Source organism: Hippopotamus amphibius, chromosome 12 (genome assembly GCF_030028045.1).
Source record: "Hippopotamus amphibius kiboko isolate mHipAmp2 chromosome 12, mHipAmp2.hap2, whole genome shotgun sequence".
Lineage (NCBI taxonomy): Eukaryota > Metazoa > Chordata > Mammalia > Artiodactyla > Hippopotamidae > Hippopotamus > Hippopotamus amphibius.
In genome coordinates, this window is record NC_080197.1 from 35796126 (window position 1) to 35818344 (window position 22219).

The window sequence follows — 22219 nt, forward strand, 5'->3', positions numbered from 1 at the left end:
GTGTCTCCCGGCTGCACCAAGGCTGCTAAACCAGAGCTGCAGGTAGGTTGGCAGGTGGTGCAAGGAGCTTAGCCCAGGAACAGGTCCCACTTCATCTACCCACCCCGCCCCCCGCAGGGGCCGAGCGACAACACAGCCAGAGTCCCTCTCTCCGCTGTCAACACACCTCTGGTAGGGATTCCCTAGCAAACAAGTTCGTCTGCGCCTTTACAGCAGTGTCCTGACCAAGGTGTTAGCTCTTTGGAAGAATACACCATAAGAAACCTTAGGGAAATTAAAAACAGCTTCCTTAAAGCGCTACAAGATCACTCAAGAAAAAAAAAGTGTGTTGCTATTCAATCTGTAACAGAGTTATATCAGCTTTGGGGGTCCTACGGTGAATATGCGTGAACACACCCACTGCTGTGTTTACATTCTATACAGTTAACATTCTTGCTGGTGAATCTAAAGAGTTGTTTTCCTCTGATAACTACACTAAGCCTTTCATGCAAAAATCTGCCCTGGTTCTTTGAAACAATGCACATAAGGTGTTGGTAAAGTCATAGAACTACCAATTTCACATTTCATTTCTTGCCCCAGAGTAATACCCAGCACAGAGCAGCAGAAGTTCCTAGAAACTAACAAGTTTACCTTCGCACAAGCAGGTAACCAGGACATCAGGATCCTTAACCCACATGAATATTACCATTCTCCTGAACTACACAACCCTGCCGAGGCATCTTGCAGTGCCTTCCTCAGGATGTGCCAGTTCCAAGAGAGGGTTGTATTCATGTTCACGCCGACACCAACTGCTCCTGGGGCCACTGACACCTCCCCAGCTCCCCAGGCCAAGTCGGGGCCTCTGCTCTGGGGCCCACGGCCCTACTCCTCCCCGTCATAGACAGGGTCACACCGTACACCACTCCTGGTGCAGCTCCTGACTTAATGCTGACGGAAGGGTCTGTCTCCTCTGCTAGAGACAGTCCCCGCCCTCACAGACCCCTCAAGTGTCTCAGCATCCTTACACGCCTGGCAGGGACCACAGCATTTAGCTCAATACTTTCTTGAATGAACTAAATAAAACAGCCTATAATATACAATCACCAAACAGTGACCACAACTTGTAACCCATCGGATCGCATGCCGATGGGAAGGAAGTGGCCTGACCCTCCAGATCCTTGGGGTTACCGGGAGAGAAATGTCATCCCTCTGCTGAGGACGCCCCATTCTGTGCTGCAGCCCCGGCCCTCACGGCCCCTGCCTGCTCCGCGTGAGGGTCTGAAGCCTTCTCCAACCCCACACATCGGGGAGAAGTGTTGTTTCCCACCCCCGCCCCCACCTTCTGCTCTTCCTGCAGGCACCACCCACCTGGCTGCTCAAGCCAAAACCCAGTCCCCATTCGAGCTCCTCCTGGCTCCTTCCCAGCCCGTCTCCAGGGTGCGGGTTCCTCCACAGCCCCGCTGGTCCCTGTGACCCATCCCCACCCGCCACCCAACCCTGCCCAGGGTCCCCACATCCCCGCTTCCACTCCACAGTCCCCTGTGCACAATTCAGTCAACAGAAAAACAATAAACCAGATCAGACCATTATTTTACTCAAAACCTCCCACAGACCTCCAGTGGTGCTTAAAATAAAATCCAAACCTTTTACCGCAGCCTGGCAGCCCCACAAGCTTTCCTCCTCCACTCAAGGCCAAGTCCACCCCACACCACTCTCTCCACGCCCTGCACTCTGGCCACCGCAGTGGCTTCTTTCCATCCCCCAAGCTTCCCACGTGTTCCCCACCCCGATCTTCATCCAGCTCATTCCTTCTCATCTGTCAGAGCTGGGGCCACAAACAACCTCTGCAGAGAAATCTAAGGAGCCTCCATGTCCCCATGCACGTCCTCCATCACCTGCCTCCTCCTTCACCGAGTCTGGAAAGCGGGTGGCCCACTGCTCGCCTGTGAATGGGCCATAGTGAGCAAACCATTTCTGACGCCAAGGACGTGGGCACACGGGTGCGGCAAGACGGCACAGAAAGCTTATGGGCCACCGACTCCATCTTCCCCGGACTCCCCTGGAGCCTCAGAAACACTCAAGTATCAGTGACCTGAACAAAGAGAGTCTTCATCGGGGCTGAGGGCCTCACAGACAGAGATGCCCTCTCAAGGCCAAAGTCCAGGCAGCAGCCACCTTTCTCCTTGGCCGCTCGCCGTCTTCCTTGTGGGTGAGGAGTGGATGGAGCTGAGGTCCTCGTGACAAGACAATCAGATGCCCTCAAGGTCACCCAGTACACAGTGAATGAAGAGCGTAACATCTGTAACTACTCAGTTCATCTTCCCAAGTGAGGACTCCTCAGGGGTCTGGGAGTCCCCTTCACATGATCCCTGCCCACAGCACTTAAGATTAGTGGAGACTAGGACCTCCTTAGTGGCGCAGTGGTTAAGAATCCGCTTGCCAATGAAGAGAACGTGGGTTCGATCCCTGGTCTGGGAAGATCCCACATGCTGCGGAGCAACTAAGCCTGTGTGCCACAACTACTGAGCCCACTCACCACAACTCATGAGCCCATGTGCCACAACTACTGAAGCCCACATGCCTAGAGTCCATGCTCCTCAACAAGAGAAGCCACCGCAATGAGGCCCGTGCACCGCAATGAGAGTAGCCCCAGTTCACCACAACTTGAGAAAGCCTGCACACAGCATGAACTAATGCAGCCAAAATTTTTTTTAAAAAATAGTAAATAAATAAATAAATCTTAAAAAAAAAAAAATTAGTGGAGACTGTCTCATTCATTCATTTACTCCTCCACCGACCATCACTCCACTAGAGTGGAAGCCACGTACGGGCAGGAATCTCATCTGCTTTGTTCACTGCTGTATTCCCGGCCCCAGGAATAGAGCTTGGTACCCAAAAGGTACTAAACACATATTTTTTAAATGAACAAACAAAAAATAAATATCAAATATTTTCTATCCTACTTCAAAACCCAGAATGATTCCTTGCTCTGTCTAATTTTTGAAAAACAAGACTCATTAGATGAATATTTACAAAGCATAGATCTAGGAGAAGGCAGCCACAGGCACTAGGAGTTAGCATCTTGCAGCAGGGAATACAAGGGAGTATCACAAGTCTGCTTTTTAATTTCAAGAAGCACAGATATATAGTAGGAGGGCTGTTCAGGGAAAAAAAAAAAAAGCCTATGACCACAAACTTCCTTTATAAAGACACTCTTCAAGGGTTCATTCCACATGACTGAGCCCCACCCCACCAACTAGCCCTGCACCAAGTGCTGGGAAATTCAAAGAGAATAAGGTGCAGGGCCCTCCAGGGGACAGGTACGCAAGCAGGTGATGGAAACGGCAGTGTGACCAAAGCTCGGCAGGGCAGCAAAGTAGGGAGTGACAAGGCCACCTGGAGAGGTTGGAAACATTAATAACACTGTACATTTACACTTTAAAAGACACTTTCATGAATTTATTTTACTTGACTCTCACTACAACCCCATGAGGGGGATGGGGCGGGTGTGGTCAAGACAAAGAAACCTCCGGTTCAGGATCGTCTGTAACCTGCCCAAGGTACCAGGCCAGTCAGGGACATAGGCAGGACTCCCATCCAGGTCTCCAGCTCAAACCTGAGCTACACAGAGGCTCAGAGACAGGTAGGAAGAAGTCAAAACCAGAAATCGGTTCAGGAAGATAGAGAAATAAGTCACGCCCTCGGGGACAGGATGTGCAGGAGACCCCAAGGGAGAAGAGCAGGGGGATGAGAGGACAGTAAGACACCAGGCGAGACGCAGCCCTGAGGGTGGGCACAGCTCAGCCCCCTAAGAAGGACCTCACAGCAACCTCCCCACGAAGCAGGAAGGAGGAAAGTCCCCAGGTACAGAGCCCAGGCTGGAAACCGCCTTTGACGTGATGACTCTGGGTGTGTCTGGCACTGACACTAGCACACTGCCTGGCTGCCATCACAAAACCCAGGGAAGTGCACTCACTAACCACAGAGAAGCAACAAGCAGACAGCTTTACAGAGCTCCAGGCCATTCTGGGATTTGTAAAGCAATCTCCTTTCATTTCTCGTTCTCCTTTACCACCAACCAACAGCCAATCAACTGTTTCTATTATTTTCCATTATGTCTGAAATAAAATCTATATTCCACACCAAAAGGTACTCCCCTGGCCCTTTGTCCAGCTAAGCCTTCTGCTGACAATTATTTCCCCACATCTAGTTGGACAACAACAGCAAAGCTTGAGGGCAGAACCTTTGGAGCAGACTGCCTCGGTTCAAATTCAGAAGCTACTGGACCTGGGCAAGTTATATAAACACCTTGTGCCTCAATTTCTCACCTGAGAAATGGGGCCAACAGTGGTTCCTGTGCCCACAAAATGAACATATGCAAAACGCTTCTAAGGGTGTAGTCAGCATTACATAAATATGAGGGTGAGTCAAAAATTATCCACACTCTGGCTGTGTGGCCAACAGAAGTTTTACTATAACTGGTGTGCAGATACTTTTTGACTCACCCTCGCAAATGTTAGTTGTTTTCCAATTACCTACCTCCTGGAAAGGCCATCTCACTAGGTGGGAATAGCCCAGCTTCACCTGTGAAGCCATAATGCTCAACGACTCATGATACTCACTCACTTAATGAGACTTTCCGAAAAGGGACAGCACTTAATCCCAATTCAGCAGCAGAGGCTCCCAAACCAGTGGGGCTGTCCCTCCACTTCCTCCCACACATAATCCTTTTCAGTAGCAATCCTACCGCTTTCTAGTGGGGAGGATCATAACCCAGCCTCACAAACCCCCCTTCAGCAGACCCAGATGCACCAAAGGAGGAGGGAACATCCTTCTCAGATTTGGGGGCCCCGGTGGACACTGTGAAGAAGGAGGGGCTCATACCAGCTCCTCCTGAGTAGCGAGTGACCCCCCAACCTTCCTACCCTCCCTCCCCCACCCTTCCCAGGGCCAAGAGCCACCCCAGCGCTGCCTACATGTCTGTGTGTGGATGAAGACAGTGTCATTTACTCTTTTACTCAAATTCCCTAGATGCTGACACTGAAGCACGATGCTCAAGACCACACGCCAGTGACAGGGGAAAGGGGTGAGTAACAAGTTCAAGGTGAACGTGGCAACTTAATAAAACGTAATTTAGAAACAGTGAGAACAAAGAAAATAAACAAGTCAGACACAAGACAGAAAGCACAGACAAGGATGAATGTCATTAGAATCATCCCTTACTTAAGGGCTAATGAGATTCTGGTGACTTCACCTTTTCACACCCTCCTAGGTCCCTGCCCTCTTTCCCTCTTACGTTACGTACTTTGTAAAAATGCCACGAACTATTCCCGCCCTCCATCCACATCTTTAGAAAATGCCCACCCACACTGATCTGGGGCTGCTCTCCCAACTTGCTGTGGACAATCAGTCATGAGAAGCCTGACCCAGTAGTGGCCTCAGGTAGTCTCTGGTCCAAGGAGACTGGGATTGACATTTACACACTACTGTATATAAAATAACTAATGAGGAGGACCTACTGTATAGCACAGGGAACACTACTCAATACTCTGTAATGACCTATGCAGGAAAAGAATCTAAAAAAGAGTGGATATACTTATATGTATAATTGAATCACTTTGCTGTACACCTGAAACTAACACAGCATTGCAAGTCAACTATACGCCAATAAAATTTTTTAAAAAATGAGGAAACTCACGGAGTAGAGCAGGACCCAAGCCCAGGCAACCTGCAGCCAGGGCAGAACCACGCAGCCATGCAGACAGATGAGGGAATAAAATCGAGGCTTGTTGCCGTAAGGTCTCTGTAAGTCTGAGGTTTGGGACAGGTTGTCTTGCAATGCTGTTGTGGAAATATTGGTGGGGAAGAAAAAGCAACTCATCACCAAGAGGTTTCACTGGCCACAAGAGTCACCAAGCTCGTGAAGAGGTGTCCCAAGTAGAACACATTGTCGCCTCCGTCAAAGAAGGAAAAGCAGAAAAAATAACAGGGGCTGCCCGCGTTGATACACACTTTCTTCAACAGAAAGTTTCTGCACACTAACCAGAGTGCAGGCAGGGAGTCCTCTTCCTGACAGCAGGCGGTAGGTTTTAGAACCTCCTGTGTGTGCAATATTGTGCCAAGGACAGGTAATCGACCTGGAACTCACCTGGTGAGGAGGTAAAGTCCTCATAATGAAGCCCCTTCAAGACTCGGCAGGTAACCAGGTCACAAGACAGCAGGTATGCAGACTGTGCTTCAGTGGTAACTCAACACTCTTATCCTCATTATTATTAAAGAGAAATTTGCATCTGAAAATGCATCTATATGCAGACCTAAAAACGTCCTTGTGCTGATTACACGCACGTACGAAATCCGCATGTGGATGAGGACTCCAACCTGCTCAGCGGATGAAGGGCTCTGGCCCCAGGGGCTGCGCCGTGCCCCCCGCCCCTCCCCCCCCAGGATGCTCTCTGGAAGATTTCACAGCCGGGCTGTCTTTGTGCCCACGCCCAGCACTGATCTCCACATTTACACAGGTGATGCCCGACTTCCTTATCCCCAATGAGGTTGTCCTCCACTGCCCTCCGCCACCCCTGCCCCCGGGCCGCCCTGGCATCCCTTCTAACCTCCCCGCCTCCTAAGTCTCAACCCACTCTCCTTACCTCCCCTGCTCACTCCTCCTGGAAACCTAATTCCAACAGCTCTTCAACCCTCCCGGGCCCTTGAATCCCCTGACCCCACCACCCTGTCACAATCTATGATCCCTCTGACGTCTTCACTTCTTTTTTTCCCTCATTTGGTTTCCACGGTCCATCTTTTTAATCAGCCCTTTCATTGTCCCTCAATCACCTCCCTCCCCTCTGCATCATATTCACTCAATAAAACCCCAGTCTCAGTTTCACCCTTAACTCAACTGAACGTATTTACTGGAGCACAGGCCATGTGCTATCTATATCAAAGTTTTTTTTACGTTGTTGGATTATGTACTGAATATATGTGAAAGAGTATGTTTCCTGCATGTGTAACTGATGATGTATAATAAAACAAGGACTGTAAACCCACCCATGCACCCAAGCATCCCCCCCACACACACACGCTTTAAGGGGCTCCACACTGTTCATCCAATTCTCAGCCCTCTCCAGGGCCCACAGCTGGTGCACATGTACCTCTGCATCCAAGCACCACAGAAGGAAGAGGAGCCCAGAACCCTGACATGATACTTTCGGAAGCACGTGGGGGCCTAAACTACATATTCCTGTTTGCAGAAAATGAATAAAATTTGAACAAAAATATTCAAATTTTTATCACAATGGACTATTTATTTCCACAGGTCTTCTCCAGAGAATTTAAACTGAAATGAGATGCGGCCTGGAGCAGACACTACTGGTTTCCCTCCGGCCCCCTCACCCAGCCACTCCCACACAGACCCTTCCTCTTCCGAATGGAGCCCCTGCTTGTCCCGGGACCATCCACCGCACAAAGCTGTGCACCCTCGCTGGGGTGGGACCTGATGCTGCAGAGCCAACAGCCCCCTGCCAGCGAAGAGTTTAGGCCCAAGCCTGTGACTCAGCGCTGGTCAACAAGGAAGGAGAAGAATTCTGGTGGAGAAGCCTGGAAAAGGGTCATTGTTCTTAAAGGGACACGGAGCAGAAGTGCCTCTTTTTTCCTGCCTCTGGACGTTGTTCTGTCCGGGTGTGATGCCTGCAGTGCACGTTGCCAGTCAGAGGACAAACCTGCCACACGGAGGACACTAAGGAGGACAAAGCAGGGAGGGGAGAGCATGTGGACGGCCCGTTACTGAGCTGCCGCACCAGCTGGCTCGGGGGCCACGTGCTTTGGGACCGCTTTTTATAGGAGGAAAAACTTTTTGGGTTTTCTGTTACCTGTATCCAAAAACATCCTATAGATACTGAAGTAAAATCTGATAGTAGAACAGGAAACAAATCCCAGTATGACTGAAAGGTCGTAAAAGTTATATTTATCCCACTTCGTTTCCTAAGATGTATAATTTTCATTTCCTTACACCTATATGGTAAGCTAGGGGCAGAAAGTACAATATCTTAAAAGTCAGACAGATGCTAACACTTCATTATCCTGGATTGTTAGTCCCCGAGTAAAGTGATTCTGATAAAGATAGCCTCCACATACCCACAGCTGAAGTTTTAAAAAGTAGAGCTATTTTTATTGTAAACATTTTTGACAGACCTTCCTCAAATGCAGGATTCTAAAACTTTATTTTTAACAGATATCAAGTGCCAACACAATAAAACAGAACATATACACCAATGAAATATAATGTTCAAATCTAGTGTGTTTTACATGCATGTATCTTTTATGAAGTACAGTTGATGTCCAACATAATATGTTACAGGTGTATAATATAGTGATTCACAATTTTTAAAGGTTATACTTTATATTTATTATAAAATATTGGCTATATTCTGTGTTGTACAATACATCCTTATAGCTTAATTTATACATAATAGTTTATACATTTTCATATATCTATTTCTTTTGTAGGAATCGCATTTCATCCAATTTTTTAAGGCAACACATAACTGATCTGAATTAGCCTATATTACAGTCAAAACCACTCATTAGGGAAACAGTTGGCAATAAAAATAAATAGATAAAACAGGAGCTAAATGGTAACCACTCCCGCTCCATTTCTAACAACTAAGGTGGCAGAAAAGTGGTGCTGAGGACAGAGAGGGTCATCTTACGTCAAATAACTATTATTAATAAGCATAACGACTTACAAAAGGATCCTGTGTATATTAACTCAATTAAACCTCCAACAGCCCGAGGAAGCAGGTTCTGTCCCACTGCCCAGGGAGGGTCAGAGAAATTAGGTCCCCACCAGGACTCGAACCCAGGCAGTCCAGCTCCTGCACTGCTTACCGAAGTCAGTCTGATATTAACAGAAAGTGATGGAGGAAGGGCAGGGAAGTACACCTGGAAACACAATTTTTTTAAGTACATAAGGAAAAGCTGTTAGAAGTCCCAGAACTAAATAGTTACTAAATGCCAAAGAAGACCCAGAAGTTGGGTTATTTAGGACACCAGAGCCAGCTTGCAAGGGAAATGACCTTCCTCCAGGACAGGTTAAAAGGGCGGCCATGCTGTGAAGTTAAATCAGCAGAGACTGAGGTGGCCTTCCCCAAGGGACTCTCTTTACCTCCCCAAAATCATCCCGCTGTCCCCTGCCCTGTCAGCAGCAGCAACACCATCAGGCCTGCCTCATCCCTCATATGAGAAACCAAAGGCCCCTGTGGCTGCTGGGGCTCCCTGCCAGGCCAGGGTCTGCTGACAGCATGGAAAGACCTGGAACTGCCAACCTGAAGAATGGGCAGCGGATAATTTGTTGTGTGAGTCGAATGGGACATGATAGGGCCATTTAAGTATCATCTAAGTCTTCACTTACTCATGTGAAAATGTTCAAGGTGTGTAAGGTCTAAAATAAGAGTCAGCCCTTGTATAAGGACTGTTCGTGTCACTTTATGTGCGTGCACACAAGACACAGAGAGAGATCTCACGTGAGCAGCAACAAGCGCAGAAAGCACATTTACCAAAATTTTAACAGCAGTCATCAGGGGACTGCAGAATGGGAAGAGCTTTTTCACACTTTATTTTTTGCTTATTCATATTATTCAAATATTTATAATGAGTATGTAAAATTTTACAACCAGAAAAAAACTACAAAACTATTACTCATTTCAGACAAAAAGAACTGCCAGAGTGTTTTAGAGAGAAATTTTTTTCAAAGTCTATTTACCATAAAAAAGAAAAGAACAGCAGGCGTGACATCGGCCATAATTTCCTCCAAAGGTGCTAACTTATCAACCTTGAAGAACATTCAAGACCCAAGCAATACACAAAGTAGTATCTTTACCAAGACTAAACTGCCCTAAAAATAGAAAATAATTTAAATTTCCTCTGCCCAACGTTCATTAAACCTCTTCTATAACAACACATACATTGTACATAACGCCTTTAATGATCTAGGTGTAGAGGACTTTTGCTGTCTTTAGGGAAAGCTATGTTTCTCTAATTGTCGTTTACTGAAAAGGGTAGAAAAATGATACAGTCAGGAAGAAATTGCCTCTGTCCAGCCACTCAACAGCTGGCCTTGAGTAGGAACAAGTAATGGTGTGACAACTCTGAATGCGGACAAGTGATGAAATTTCCAATCACGGGCGGATTCACTCACAAGAGCTGGTGGCCTAAGCACACATTAAGTCCTGCTTAAACCTAGACTGATCACCAACCGCAGAGGGGATGCCCCTTCAGCACACACTCAGCAGCAACACTGGATCCTAGAAACCACAGGTCTTTTCAATTAACCCTGAGCCTAAGACCAAGACTCCCTCATGCCTCTCCATTAAGAAACACAGCCTAGAGGGAGTTCCTTGGTGATCTAGTGGTTAGGATTCAGACTTTCACTGCCGGGGCCCGGGTTCAATCCCTGGTCCTGGAACTGAGACCCTACAAACTATGCAGCACAGTCGAAAAAAAAAAAAGAAAAAAGAACTGGCTCAAGTTCTTGAAAAAAGAAACACAACATAGAGCACAAACTGTGTCCTAATTTAGCAGGGACCCGAAACCGAGCCTACCTGCTGCCTGTCTCACCATTCACAGATATAAATTAACATTGCACTGACCCATCGATGTTTCCCTGTGCTCATTCATTTTCAGCCACTGGTTGATCTCCATTTTTTGTCGACATCAGGGCACTTTCTAAGGTACCTACTCTTTGGCTCTTACTAGAATTTGGGATGACATAGTAAGTGCATCTCCACACCACCACAAGCTCGGGCTGCTGTGTGGCCCCATCTCGCAACCCAGCACACGCGAGCGTTCCTGCCCCACTGGCCACAGTGGTCCCAGCCTGTCTCCTCATCACGACCCACTGCTGCCACAAGGAAGGACCAGCCACGTGTGTCGGCCATGGCTCCCCGGTCACGGCTCCCCGGCCATCACTGGCTTCCACTTCTTTCTCTCTCCCTCTTCTCTTTTCCATCTCCAGTCACTGTTCCATTTGGGGGCAAAGGCCATCTCACTAGGTGTCATTTCTTCGTGACTTATATATACATATATTTTGAACATTTATTTATTATAATTTTTCCTGTTAATATGTAGGTGTTCTTTATGTTTTGGGGATATAACTATTTCCTGTTTCAAGTTATTTTCCCAGTTCCTTATTTACTTTTTACTTCAGTTAAAGGTGATATGTTTGTATATGTATTTATTTTAGAAGCGGGAAGAAAGGAATGGAACCATTCTCTCAAAAATAAGTACCTGCAATATGACACACACATGCACACACACACACAGGAAGACTAGGTAATACTTTACTTCCAATCTGGGAGCTAAAGCATAACTCTACTCCACCAGGCCTCTCTGGCCCAAATACATCCTCATCTTAACAGATACAAAATCCATGGAATAAAGAGGTTTACACTGTTTGCACTGGAAAAATGACCAGACAGAAAGAAAGCACGCTAACCCCTTTAGAAAGCTGTACAGAAGCAGCATGTGTCCTCAGCTCCCCTCTCTTCCAGGCAGTTCTGAGCATACCATCAAGATTTCACTGGAAGAATGTGCACCACTAGGTATAACAGGTCCTTTCTGGGGGATGGTAACTCAGTTTTGGTTTTTGTAAATTTAAAACCTGCCAGTAATGTCTCTTCAATTTTGCTTCCATGAAAAAATATCTGGGGTACTTGCCTAAGCGTCACCCAAGCCTATCCTTCCCCACAGCCCTCTGGCCCTGCCGCCCCTCACCCCCGCCACCCCAGTCAAGGTTTCCCCAACCTCTTCTCCCCAACAGTTTCTCCTTGGGATCCAGGGGTGGGTCTGATAGCAAGTGTGTGCACACAAAGGAGGAGAGAGGGCTCTATCAGGAGCCCTTCATTCGTGGTCTTGAATCTTTTTTTTTTTTGGCTGTGCCACATGGCATGTGGGATCTTAGTTTCCCGACCAGGGATTGAACCCGAGCCCCTGGCAGGGGAAGTGTGGAGTCTTAACCACTGGACCACCAGGGAAGTCCCTTGAATCATTACTTTAATGATGGGAACTTCCAGATGGTGAGACCAATCTCTGGAGCAGGAAGGCTTCCAGAAATTTTTCTAAACCTCCATACAGGTGACAGCTACTCTCCCACAGACTGACATCCATTTACGTGGAAATCACATTTTTTATTTTTTCTGAATGCAAGCTCAGGCATGCCCAGTGCTGAGTACAATGCCTGGCACACGGTTGGTGTTGGATAAAAAAAAAACTGTTCAATGAATAAGGGGATTCTGGAGCCAGCTGCCTGGGTTCAAATCCTGACTCTGTCACTGACTAGCTGTGCAACCGTGGCCAATGTTCTCAACTTCTCTGGGTCTTACCAGTAAAATGGGGATGACGACATTCCCTGTCCCACTTGGGAGAGGATTACATGCGTTAACATGTGTAAAGTGTTTCTGGCGGTACTTGGCATATGGAAAGCGCTGATTAAATGCTACTTATTATTACTACAAACAAGGAAGTGTGTCACCAAAAGGAATCAAGATGTACAAAAAGCTATTGTTATTCTCAATGTTATTTGATATCAGTCACTTAGTGAGAGAGACCAGGCAGAACACAGATAAGTAGAATACAACGCCAAAAGCTATAAATGCCAAATGGAAGGCACAAAATGCTATGGGAATTCTGAGGACGGATCGTTTCAGGGAGGAGGGACGAAGACACTCTGGGTGAAGATATAATATACCTCCGCCAGCTCCTGGCAGAATTTTACATGACAGGGTGGCTGACACTTTCTGGGAAAAGGGACAGCATATTAGTTTAGGTTCTCTGAGAAGCAGACACCAAGACAGGACTGGTTTATTGAGGGAGCAGTCTGTGAAGGATGAAGGGAGGATCGGAGAAGGCAGGTCTGACCCCTGCACAGAGGAGGGGAGAGGAGGAGGGCTGAGGAGGAAGAGGCAGCACAGGTCTGAGAAGCTGTTGGCCAGGCCAACGGGGAGCCCTCCAAAGTCTCCCCTCGGAGGCATCCAGGTCCCCAAGGAACGGAGACGTGAGTGCCCCCACGTGCTCAGTAACTGGCCGGGAGGAGGCCGGGAAGAGCTCAGCTTTGGCTAAACAGTGGTGGTGAGTCCAAGGACAGCGTTGGGAGCACCGGATAGAGACGCTCCCCGGGGCAGAGCTGATCCGAGTGCTCACGCTCACTCTCACGGCTCCCACCGCTGGGCACAAACAGGGTCACTAGCACCTCCTGTGTCCTTGAAAGTGTGGCTGAGCCTCAATAAACATGTGCCGTCACTGAAAACGAAACACAAGACAATATCAATGGGCTCCTTATCTTTTTCAAAAGAGATTTTTTTTAACTAAACCGCAACTGCAAAAGCGAAATCCAAGTACATATTTACTGTTGAAGATTACAAGTACTTTTAAAATAGTGTTCAATATCTTGCAGATGTGGTTTCAGTTTCTAAAGCAACATAAAAGACACAAAATGGTTATGAAACATCTGTTTTCTAAAAATCAAAGTTAAAACCCTGAAATGAGGATTCAGAACTAACTCAGAAACAAAGCTCTACTAAGAATCTAGAAGGCAAATCCTTTACAAACTGGTTGCTTAAGGCAGCAATTTGATCAAGTGAGAATATGAGAAAACTGTGCAAAAGAGTGAAGTGCTGCACGAATGTGAGATACACAGTCAAGTTACATCTTAGGTGGCGTTAAGTCACATGAAACATAAAAATGGAGAAAATCACAATTACCCTTAAACATAAGAGCCACACCCAGCAGGGAAGAAGTTCCCACAGTCAGAGACATGAAGCAAAGAAGACCTCTGAGGGCACAGCAATGTCCCTTGTCCCTCCTCACACCACCACACGGGCACATGGCCACTGAGTGGAAGGGCAGGCAGCATCTGCACCCCTTAAACTGTCCCCATTTTAAACAGATATACACACACACACCGATCATATTTATTTATATATATACACATTTCCCCCTTCTGGCCAAGCATTTAATACATAAGTTAAATTGCATCTATGAGATCACCCCCCCCAAATGAACAACAAAAGTCTCGAAGATTACAATATTTCTTTTCTTTTATGAGGATACCTGAGAAGAAGAGGGAGCAAGACATACTCAGTTCCTATCACTACTGCCAGCGAGAAAACTAGTCAGCAGTTGGCTTGCCCTCGTACCTTCACAGAAAAAGCAGAAGCCATCGTATAAGAGCTCCCTTCATGACCCTGTCATCCCACACCCCGTTCTTGCTTCTTCCGAGTGACCTTAGAGGAAGGGGTGTCCCCTTGTCAAGCCTGATTTCCTGCCCCACACTCTGGATCCCACAGCAGACCACAACTTTCACCATTTTATCCCCTTTGTACTATTTCTTCAAGTTTACTCTTTTATTATTTCCTTTTCATAAATGTAAATATACTCAAATTCCCCTCACGTCTTAAAAAATATAAAAATCATATCTATGCACACACACACACACACACACACACACGTACACACAGACCCATCCATCCTTGCTCTGGAATTTCCCGGTCTCTTCCTGGCATATTAATGTGTACTCTTCCTGTTGCAAGGCCCAGAAATATTATATGACTCAAGCCAGCTAGAGCAAAAATAGGGTGTTCTGGGCTCCTGCAACTGAGAAGCTCAGCATGGAGATGGCATAGACAGGGCTGGACCCCTCAGCTCACACAGGGTCCATGGACCGTCCTCACTCTCCATCTGCCCGCCCTGCTTCCCTCTGACTGTGAATTCAATTCAAGGCATGTGCTCCACACGTGGAGAGAAAGATGAACACTGGCAGCCCAGGCTACATCCTCTTGGTTTGCCTCTCACCCTCCAGGCATCCATGTTTCAAACCTCAGGGAGACTGGGACTCCCATACCATTCACTGAGGGAAGACACTGGATTTGGCTCCTCCTCTGCTTAAAACTCTTCCTTGGATTCCTGACATCCACCCACAGCACAGGGTAAAGGACAGTGTGCACTTAGCTACGTGGTGGCCACACCATCACCTCTGCACCAGCTCCTCTCTCTGCAGTCCCCTCGCCCCAACCCGCCCACCTGGGAAATCCATATTCATTATTCCAGACCCACCTCAGCCCCACCCTCCCTCAGGAAGCACTGGCGGCCTCTCCAAGGGGGCTTTCTGCTGTGCATCCTCTACACCTGCAGCCACCTACACAGCTCCAACGGCCCCACCCAGGCATTAACACCCTCATGATAAATGCAGCTGTTTACCTGTCGGTCTCACCCGTCTAACAAACCGTAAATCCTGGGCTTGTGCCTTGTTAATCTTTGAAAACACAGCCCTACCAAGCAGACACACACACGCGCGCACTCATATACAGACTCAAAAAAATGTACGTGAAACTGAATTTTTTTAAAAAACGAAGGACAAGATAGTTGCTTACTACATTTACATATTAATTGTTCTTGATTTTACAGTAGAGTAACATTCCTTCTTTAAAAAATAATTTTAAAATTTAAATTGAATCAATTTGCTATTTTGAAAGTCAATTTTTTAAAAACAATAAACTATTCTCTACAGTTTTATCTATGGCATTTAGTTTGGAGACCAAAGATCAGTACTCTAAAGAGCTAGTGAAAGTATTTATGTCCATCTGCAAATAATGCACTTACAAACAAAATAAAAATATAAATTATAGAAGTTCACATCAAAATATTCTGGACCTACCAATTATCTCTCCAGAACAAAAGGTCGAAAGCACCCTTTTCCAGTTATCTCAAACAAAACATCTGAGTTCAGTCAGACTTTTAGCCAAGGACCACCTTTCTCACATCAGAAGGCTAGAGAATCTCAAGCCCTAGGAGCAGGACTGGTGTATTTGTGTGACGTATGTGTGTCCAGAGTTCATTTTACATTCCAGAAGTGACAGATATAAGATGTTAGTAACTGATGAAAAATGAGCAAAAGGATATTAGGGCAAAATCACTTTGCTTCAAACAAGGTCAACTGAGAGAAACCATCCCAAGACTGCCTTCAGGGCCTGCAGTCATACCCCCAGCTTTGCTCTGGTTGCAGAATGGCCAGAGCAAACATCCATGCAAATATTTCACCACCTGCAAGGGCTGCCAGGGGCATGGAGAGGCCAGTGAACACGGAAACACAGAAGGAGCCTTTTCATCTTCTGCCACGTTCAAGTCAAATATGGCCTCAAGTCTCTCTAGAATACGACAAAGCAAACTAGGAAGAGAGCAGCAAAACTCAAAGCAACATTTCTGGGAGATGCAAAATCTGTTGGGCTTTTGTTCACATGTTAACATTCATTCTGGTGGGTCGATATATTTTCTGGTATATAAACATGCTTTTGAGTCAGATAACTAGCAAAAGCACAACACGGGCTGTATAATCCTATGACCTCCAGCTCTGCCCCTCATGGGCTGGGAGCTAGCAGACAAGAAGCCCACCTCCGGGAGCCTCAGTCTCCCCATCTCACGGTTGGGGGTAGGAACGCTACCTTCATCACAGGCTGTGGGACGATCCAGTGAGGTCATGATGCTAATAACCACATCATAGCTTTCTAACCCCTCGTTAAGCTCCAGACCCCATGTCCAACAACCTCCCAGACAGTTCCATCAACACACGTCACATCAAACTCATCTCGCTCTGTCATTAGCCAGGGTCTCCTCTCAACTCTTCTGGCTCTATCCATGTCACCCCACTCTACCAAATACCTAATGCCAATTATCAAATTCTAACGACGTGTTTATTGCTGGTCAGATTGCAGAGGAAGTGGCCGCCTCAACCTTGCTGCCAACAGGGCAACAGAAGTGGCAGAGGACAGCGCTGTGGATCGAGGCATAAACGTGCTCAACCCAGCAATCTGACCTCAGTGGCATCTATTTCAAGGAAATAATGCAAAATGCAGGAAAAGCCGCCTCCTGAGACATTCAGAGTAGTTATTTACACCAAAGAAAGAAAGAAAAAGAGAGAAAAAACAAGAGAGGAAATAAAAGAAGAAGAGATGAAGGAAGGAAACTATTTAACCACCCAAGAAATGGTAGGCTAAATGATGGTACACAGTCTCAACAAATATCTGTAGTTAATAAAAATAAAAGCAACAAAACATGGGGAAATGCTAATAGTAAGTTTAAAAGGCAACATTTAAAATTCTAAGTGAACTTGCCCCTACTTAGAGCAACAGGTGCCCAAAAGGAAATATATTAAAATGTTCAATTTTGCTCTGTGGGCATATAGAGCCTCTGTGAGCGACTGTCCTCTCCTCTCCGGTTCCAGATATTTGGTCTGAACCCTGGGTGACTGGATCTGACTGGCTTGTGGCCCCTGAGCCCAAACCTCTCCTCCTGCATATTTAATCACTCCTTGCCCAGCTCCTGCAAACCTCATGTTCATTCCTCCCTGAGAATCCCTAGTTCCTGCCACAGGGTCCTTCGTGACCCCGCCCCTTCTCTCCAGGCCCAGTCACCTGTCTGCTCCTTCATCTCCAGTCTTCTCAGTGTTTTCCTGCCTGGCCATAGGCCCTTTTACCCTTGAACTGCTGGCAGAGAGGCAGTGCTCAAATCTTATCATTTGACCTGCTAAGAATTCTCCAAGTGGGCCCTCTCACCTGCAGGATAAAATCTGAGCTTCTAACTCCAACAGACAAGGCCTTTTCTGATCCGGCCCCAACCTGCCTCAGCTCTTACCGGTCAGGCCACCCCTCCTCCCCTCCCCTATGACCCTGACGTCCAACTCACTGTCCTGCCCTTACCCCTGGCCTACACACCGCCGAGGTCACTGCTCTGACCCTGTGGACGCCCTCAGGGCCCGGTTCTAGCACCCAATCCTCAGTGCCCGAGGTTCCTTGCCCTCCCGCATCATTGCATCATCGCCATGTGTGTTTCCACCACCAGCTCCTCTCCCCTTCGCAGGAAATGCCCTCCCTCTCACCTCTCCCCAAGTCTAACCCTGCTCTGTCCAGCATGCCACGGTGGCCAGGTGTGGCTCCTGAGGACTTGAAATGCTGCTGACCTGACCAGAGATGTGTTGCACCTGTACAGTACACACAGGATTTCAAAGACTTGCTATCCAAAAACAATGGAAAAAACTGAATATTTTACTTTCATTACCTGTTGATATGACACATATGAAATACATGGGCTTAAATAAAATATATTATTAAAATTAATTTCACCTATTTCTTTTTACTGTTTTAGATGTGGCTACCAGAGCATTTTACATCACACCTGTGGCTCACATCTATTTCTACTGGACAGATCGAGTCCAACCATTCTTCAGGGCCTCCTTCAAGATGCTCCTATCTTTGTTTTTAATGACCTTTTCTACTCCTTGAAATCCTACAATGGAGTCCACCATATAAGCCACTAACTACACAACACACTACATGCTCACTAGTATTTTACGTCTATTCTTCCTGCCACATCAATGCCATTCCTGAACCCTATTTTGGGACTCACAGTAGGCACTCAACTCTTAATTAGACGTGGAATCTTTGCTGCAGCAAGACAGCAATACACAGTATGTTTGCTTAGGTTTGTTTTGTTTTATTTACTTATTTATTTTCCCATGGGTAACTTCAACAAGACAAGGAGACCTGGGAGTCAGGGGAACCTAACAGCTCTTTGTTCTTCCTCTAATTTACATAATATACACACAATGTTTAGGGCAAGGCTTGGCCCCCAATTAGCCCTGCCCATGTCTCAGTTCCCCCCCCCCTTCAAAATAAAGTTAATAATAGCAGGCCAATCTACAATATACAGCCCGGTCAAAGTAACTAAGCAAGTTCTAACTGGGGTCATTACCATGATACAAAGAAATATTCTACTTCTCGCAGCTAACTGTATCTTTCTCAGCCAGCTGTCTTAAATATAGACTAATTTTTATGAAGACGGAACAAATCCATCACAATTATTACAATAACAAAGGAGAAGGGATAACCTATCAAAACGCTTGTCCTATTCTATTAATGATAGGAAAGATGTAATGAGAGAAGAAACTGTTAAATCTCTACTCCAAGCTGAAATAGCTTATACATCACACTCACAATAACATTTACGAGGCAGACATCACCATGCCCATTTACAGAGTAAAGAAACTGAGGTTAAAAGACAGGCAGAGTAACTGACCCAAAGTCACTCAGCCACAGGCTACCAATCCAGCTCAGTGGTATCAACTTTGCATGAAAAAATAACATTGTTATTATCACTTGAAAATACGTGAAAAGCAAGAGTATTACCTAAATATACAAGTAAAAATATATTAATAATTTCTACTTATTTCCTTCAAATAGTTTCTTTTTTTTTTTTTGGCAAATATATTTATTTCTTTATTTTTTTCCTTCCAGTTTTATTGAGACAGAGCTGACATGTAGCACTGCATAAGTTTAAGGTGTACAGCATAATGATTTGACTTAGATACACCATGAAGTGATTATCACAGAAAGTGTAGTGAACACCCATCACCTCGTATAGATACAAAGTTAATGAAATAGGGAAAAAAAAGTTCTTCCTTGTGATGAGAATTCCTAGGATTTACTCTTTCAACAACTTTCATATGCAACAAACAGCGGCGTTAATTATATTCACCATGTTGTACATTCCATTCCTAGTATTTATTTTATAACTGGAAGTTTGTACCTTTTGACTAACTTCATCCAATTATCCCCCCACACCCTGCCTTCAGTAACCACAAATCTGGTCTCTTTTTCCTTTTAATTTTTATTGGAGTATAGTTGATTTATAATGTTGTGTTAGTTTCTGCTGTATAGCAAAGTGAATCAGTTATACATACACATATATCCACTCTTTTTAAAATTCTTTTCCCATTATAGAGAATCCAGTAGAGTTCCCTGTGCTATACAGTAGGTCCTTATTAGTTAATCTAGTTTATATATAGTAGTGTGTATATGTCAATCCCCAATTCAAACAGTTTCTTGATCTTGGCTAAATCCTATCTTTCAGATGAAAAGCCCTTTCTTCCTAGCAGACTTTTCCTTAAAGTAGCAAATTAGTAGGGTATACGATGTGGTGGGACTAGTACATTGCTGTACTCTTTTTCTTTAAAGCCTTTAAACCACAGTTGTAAGCGAAAGTTTACATGAAACATCATGAACGAGAACTCCTCAGACACAAATACAAAACTCTAGTCCCTACAGATAAGATTACAGTAATAAATGAAGTAAACTGGGCCAGTCCACAAGCAGACACATCAACAAAAACCAACATACATATGGAAATATTGAAGAGCCTCTCCAGGCTACAAAACTGAGGTCAGATGGCTCAATGAAAGGACAAAAGAAAGTTCCTCAAAATAAGGCACACACCTTCAACTGAAACCACAGAGCCTTGAAAACTTACTACTTTCTCAGAACAGTAACAATGTGCTGTGTGTCCCTAAGAAACCCAACATTTAGGTTTGATTCTGCCTTTGCAAAATGTAGCCAACTTAACCCTGTAGACTTGGACAGAATAAAAGCTCAAGTTCTCTACCACTGAAAAAGTTCCCAAGTATCAACTGCTTTAAAATACCGCTCTACACTCCTTTATCAAAAATGTCCCTGCAGGAGGTGTTAATCAGTCACTACTAAGAACCCCACACAATGCGACCTGTGTGCGCCTGGTATTTTAGTACAGGAAGTAGAAAGTTCAGTTTACCAAGAACACTACATTTCATTTTCAAAAGTCTTGAAAACTAATCCCTCTAACAGTACTTAATTTACATTTCATTCCAAACTGACCAAGATGGGCAGAATCTCAAGGAATCCGAGAATGTAAAAAACTTCACTTGGCAAAACCAGGTGTGTGGATTCCCTTTTTTTCCTTAGAGGTACTTCACAGAGTATAAATAGAAATCATTTGCAACTTTTAATCTCATGAACAAGATTTTTATTTAAAATTCTCACATATACAATGAATTCTGTTATACCATATTTCCTCAAGTGACAGACAAAGACTTTGTGCCCTAAATCAGGTGATTTTGCTCATTTTAAGATTAAAAAAAAAAAAAAGACATCTAGAAGAAACATAAACTATCTTTTTCTCAGCCCCCAAATACACAAAGACAAGTGTGTCTACAGACAGCAAAGGTGTTTCCATCCTAAACAGAAGTTAAGACTAAGGAGGTAAGAGGAGAAAACAAAACACAGCATAGCAAACCAGCCACGGATCACAGGTGGCAGGTGACAGGAAGCCTTGGGGACACTTCACACCCACAGGGGTGAACTTGATCCCAGGTCAAGTGCAGGCCCACCTGGGCTCTGCAGAACCTCCACACAGAGGGGGCTCGTAAAAATGGAAGAAGGCACGTAACCATCAGTGTCACCCTGACAATAAAGGAGAAGCAGCCTCCTTGAACCCAGGAAAGTCACCCCTCCCTCCAAGCAGACACGAGGAGCCCCCTTCACACCAAGGACACAAAGAAATTGAAGCGGCCAGACCTATGGGAAGAGAGATGACACTTAAGTTTATCCCGAGGCCACTTGGAGGCTCAGTCTATTTGGGGATCGGACTCAAAAGTAAAATTAAAGTGTGGGGGGTGCGGGGGGGAATGACAGTTCAATTCAGTCTGTGCGGGGACCACTTGGGGTCTCAGTCTACTTGGGGTCTCTGACTCAAAAATTAAAATTAAAAACTGGAGGGGAAATGACAGTTCGATGCGTGCGTGCGAGGACCCCCCGGAGGCCAGGGTCTGCTGCGGAGGGGACCGTGCCGGCCGCACCCGGCCTCGAGGCCACCCGGCGAGAATCCGGAGTAAGTTTACACGCGACGGCGACGGGCGAGCCCGCGGGCCAAGCTGCCCGCTTCCCGGGAACAACGCCGGGGCCCAGGCAGAGGGTCTGCGCCCCCCGCCCTGGCATCCCCGCCCGACCCCCGCCCGCGCCGCGCCTCACCCAGCAGCGCCCGCAGGTGCTTCAGGCGGGTCAGCACGTCTTTCTTAGGGTCCAGCACCTTCTGGGTGGACTTCTTCACATCCCCGTGGCTCCTTCGGGAGAACATCCCGCCGCGGGAAGCCCGGGCCCCGCCGGCGGGGCAGGAGGCGCCTGCGCCGCGCGAGTCACCACATAGGATCTGGCCGGCGCGTGTCGCGCGGGCCGCTCACCGCCGCCAGCCGCCGCCGCCGCCGCTGCCGCCGCCGCCACCTCGGCTGTGGCTCCAGGAAGGAGGGGCGGGCCGGGCCGCCGAGGGGCGGGGCAGGAAGGCGGTGTCGACACGGAACCCGCCGCCCCGCCCCGCGGGAGGCGTCGCCCGGTCC

At 46.5% G+C, this 22219-nt stretch overlaps 1 protein-coding gene across 1 annotated transcript in view; it reads right to left on the minus strand.

Moving 5' to 3' along the window:
- The window catches only part of RALGAPA2 (Ral GTPase activating protein catalytic subunit alpha 2), a 285849-nt gene extending 263738 nt beyond the window's left edge, over nucleotides 1-22111 (minus strand). The window contains exon 1 of the mRNA XM_057703254.1: nucleotides 21858-22111. Within this exon, the coding sequence (XP_057559237.1) occupies nucleotides 21858-21963 (106 nt within the window). The 5' untranslated portion in view covers nucleotides 21964-22111. The remainder of the gene's footprint in view (nucleotides 1-21857) is intronic.
- Between the last annotated feature and the right edge of the window lie 108 nt (nucleotides 22112-22219).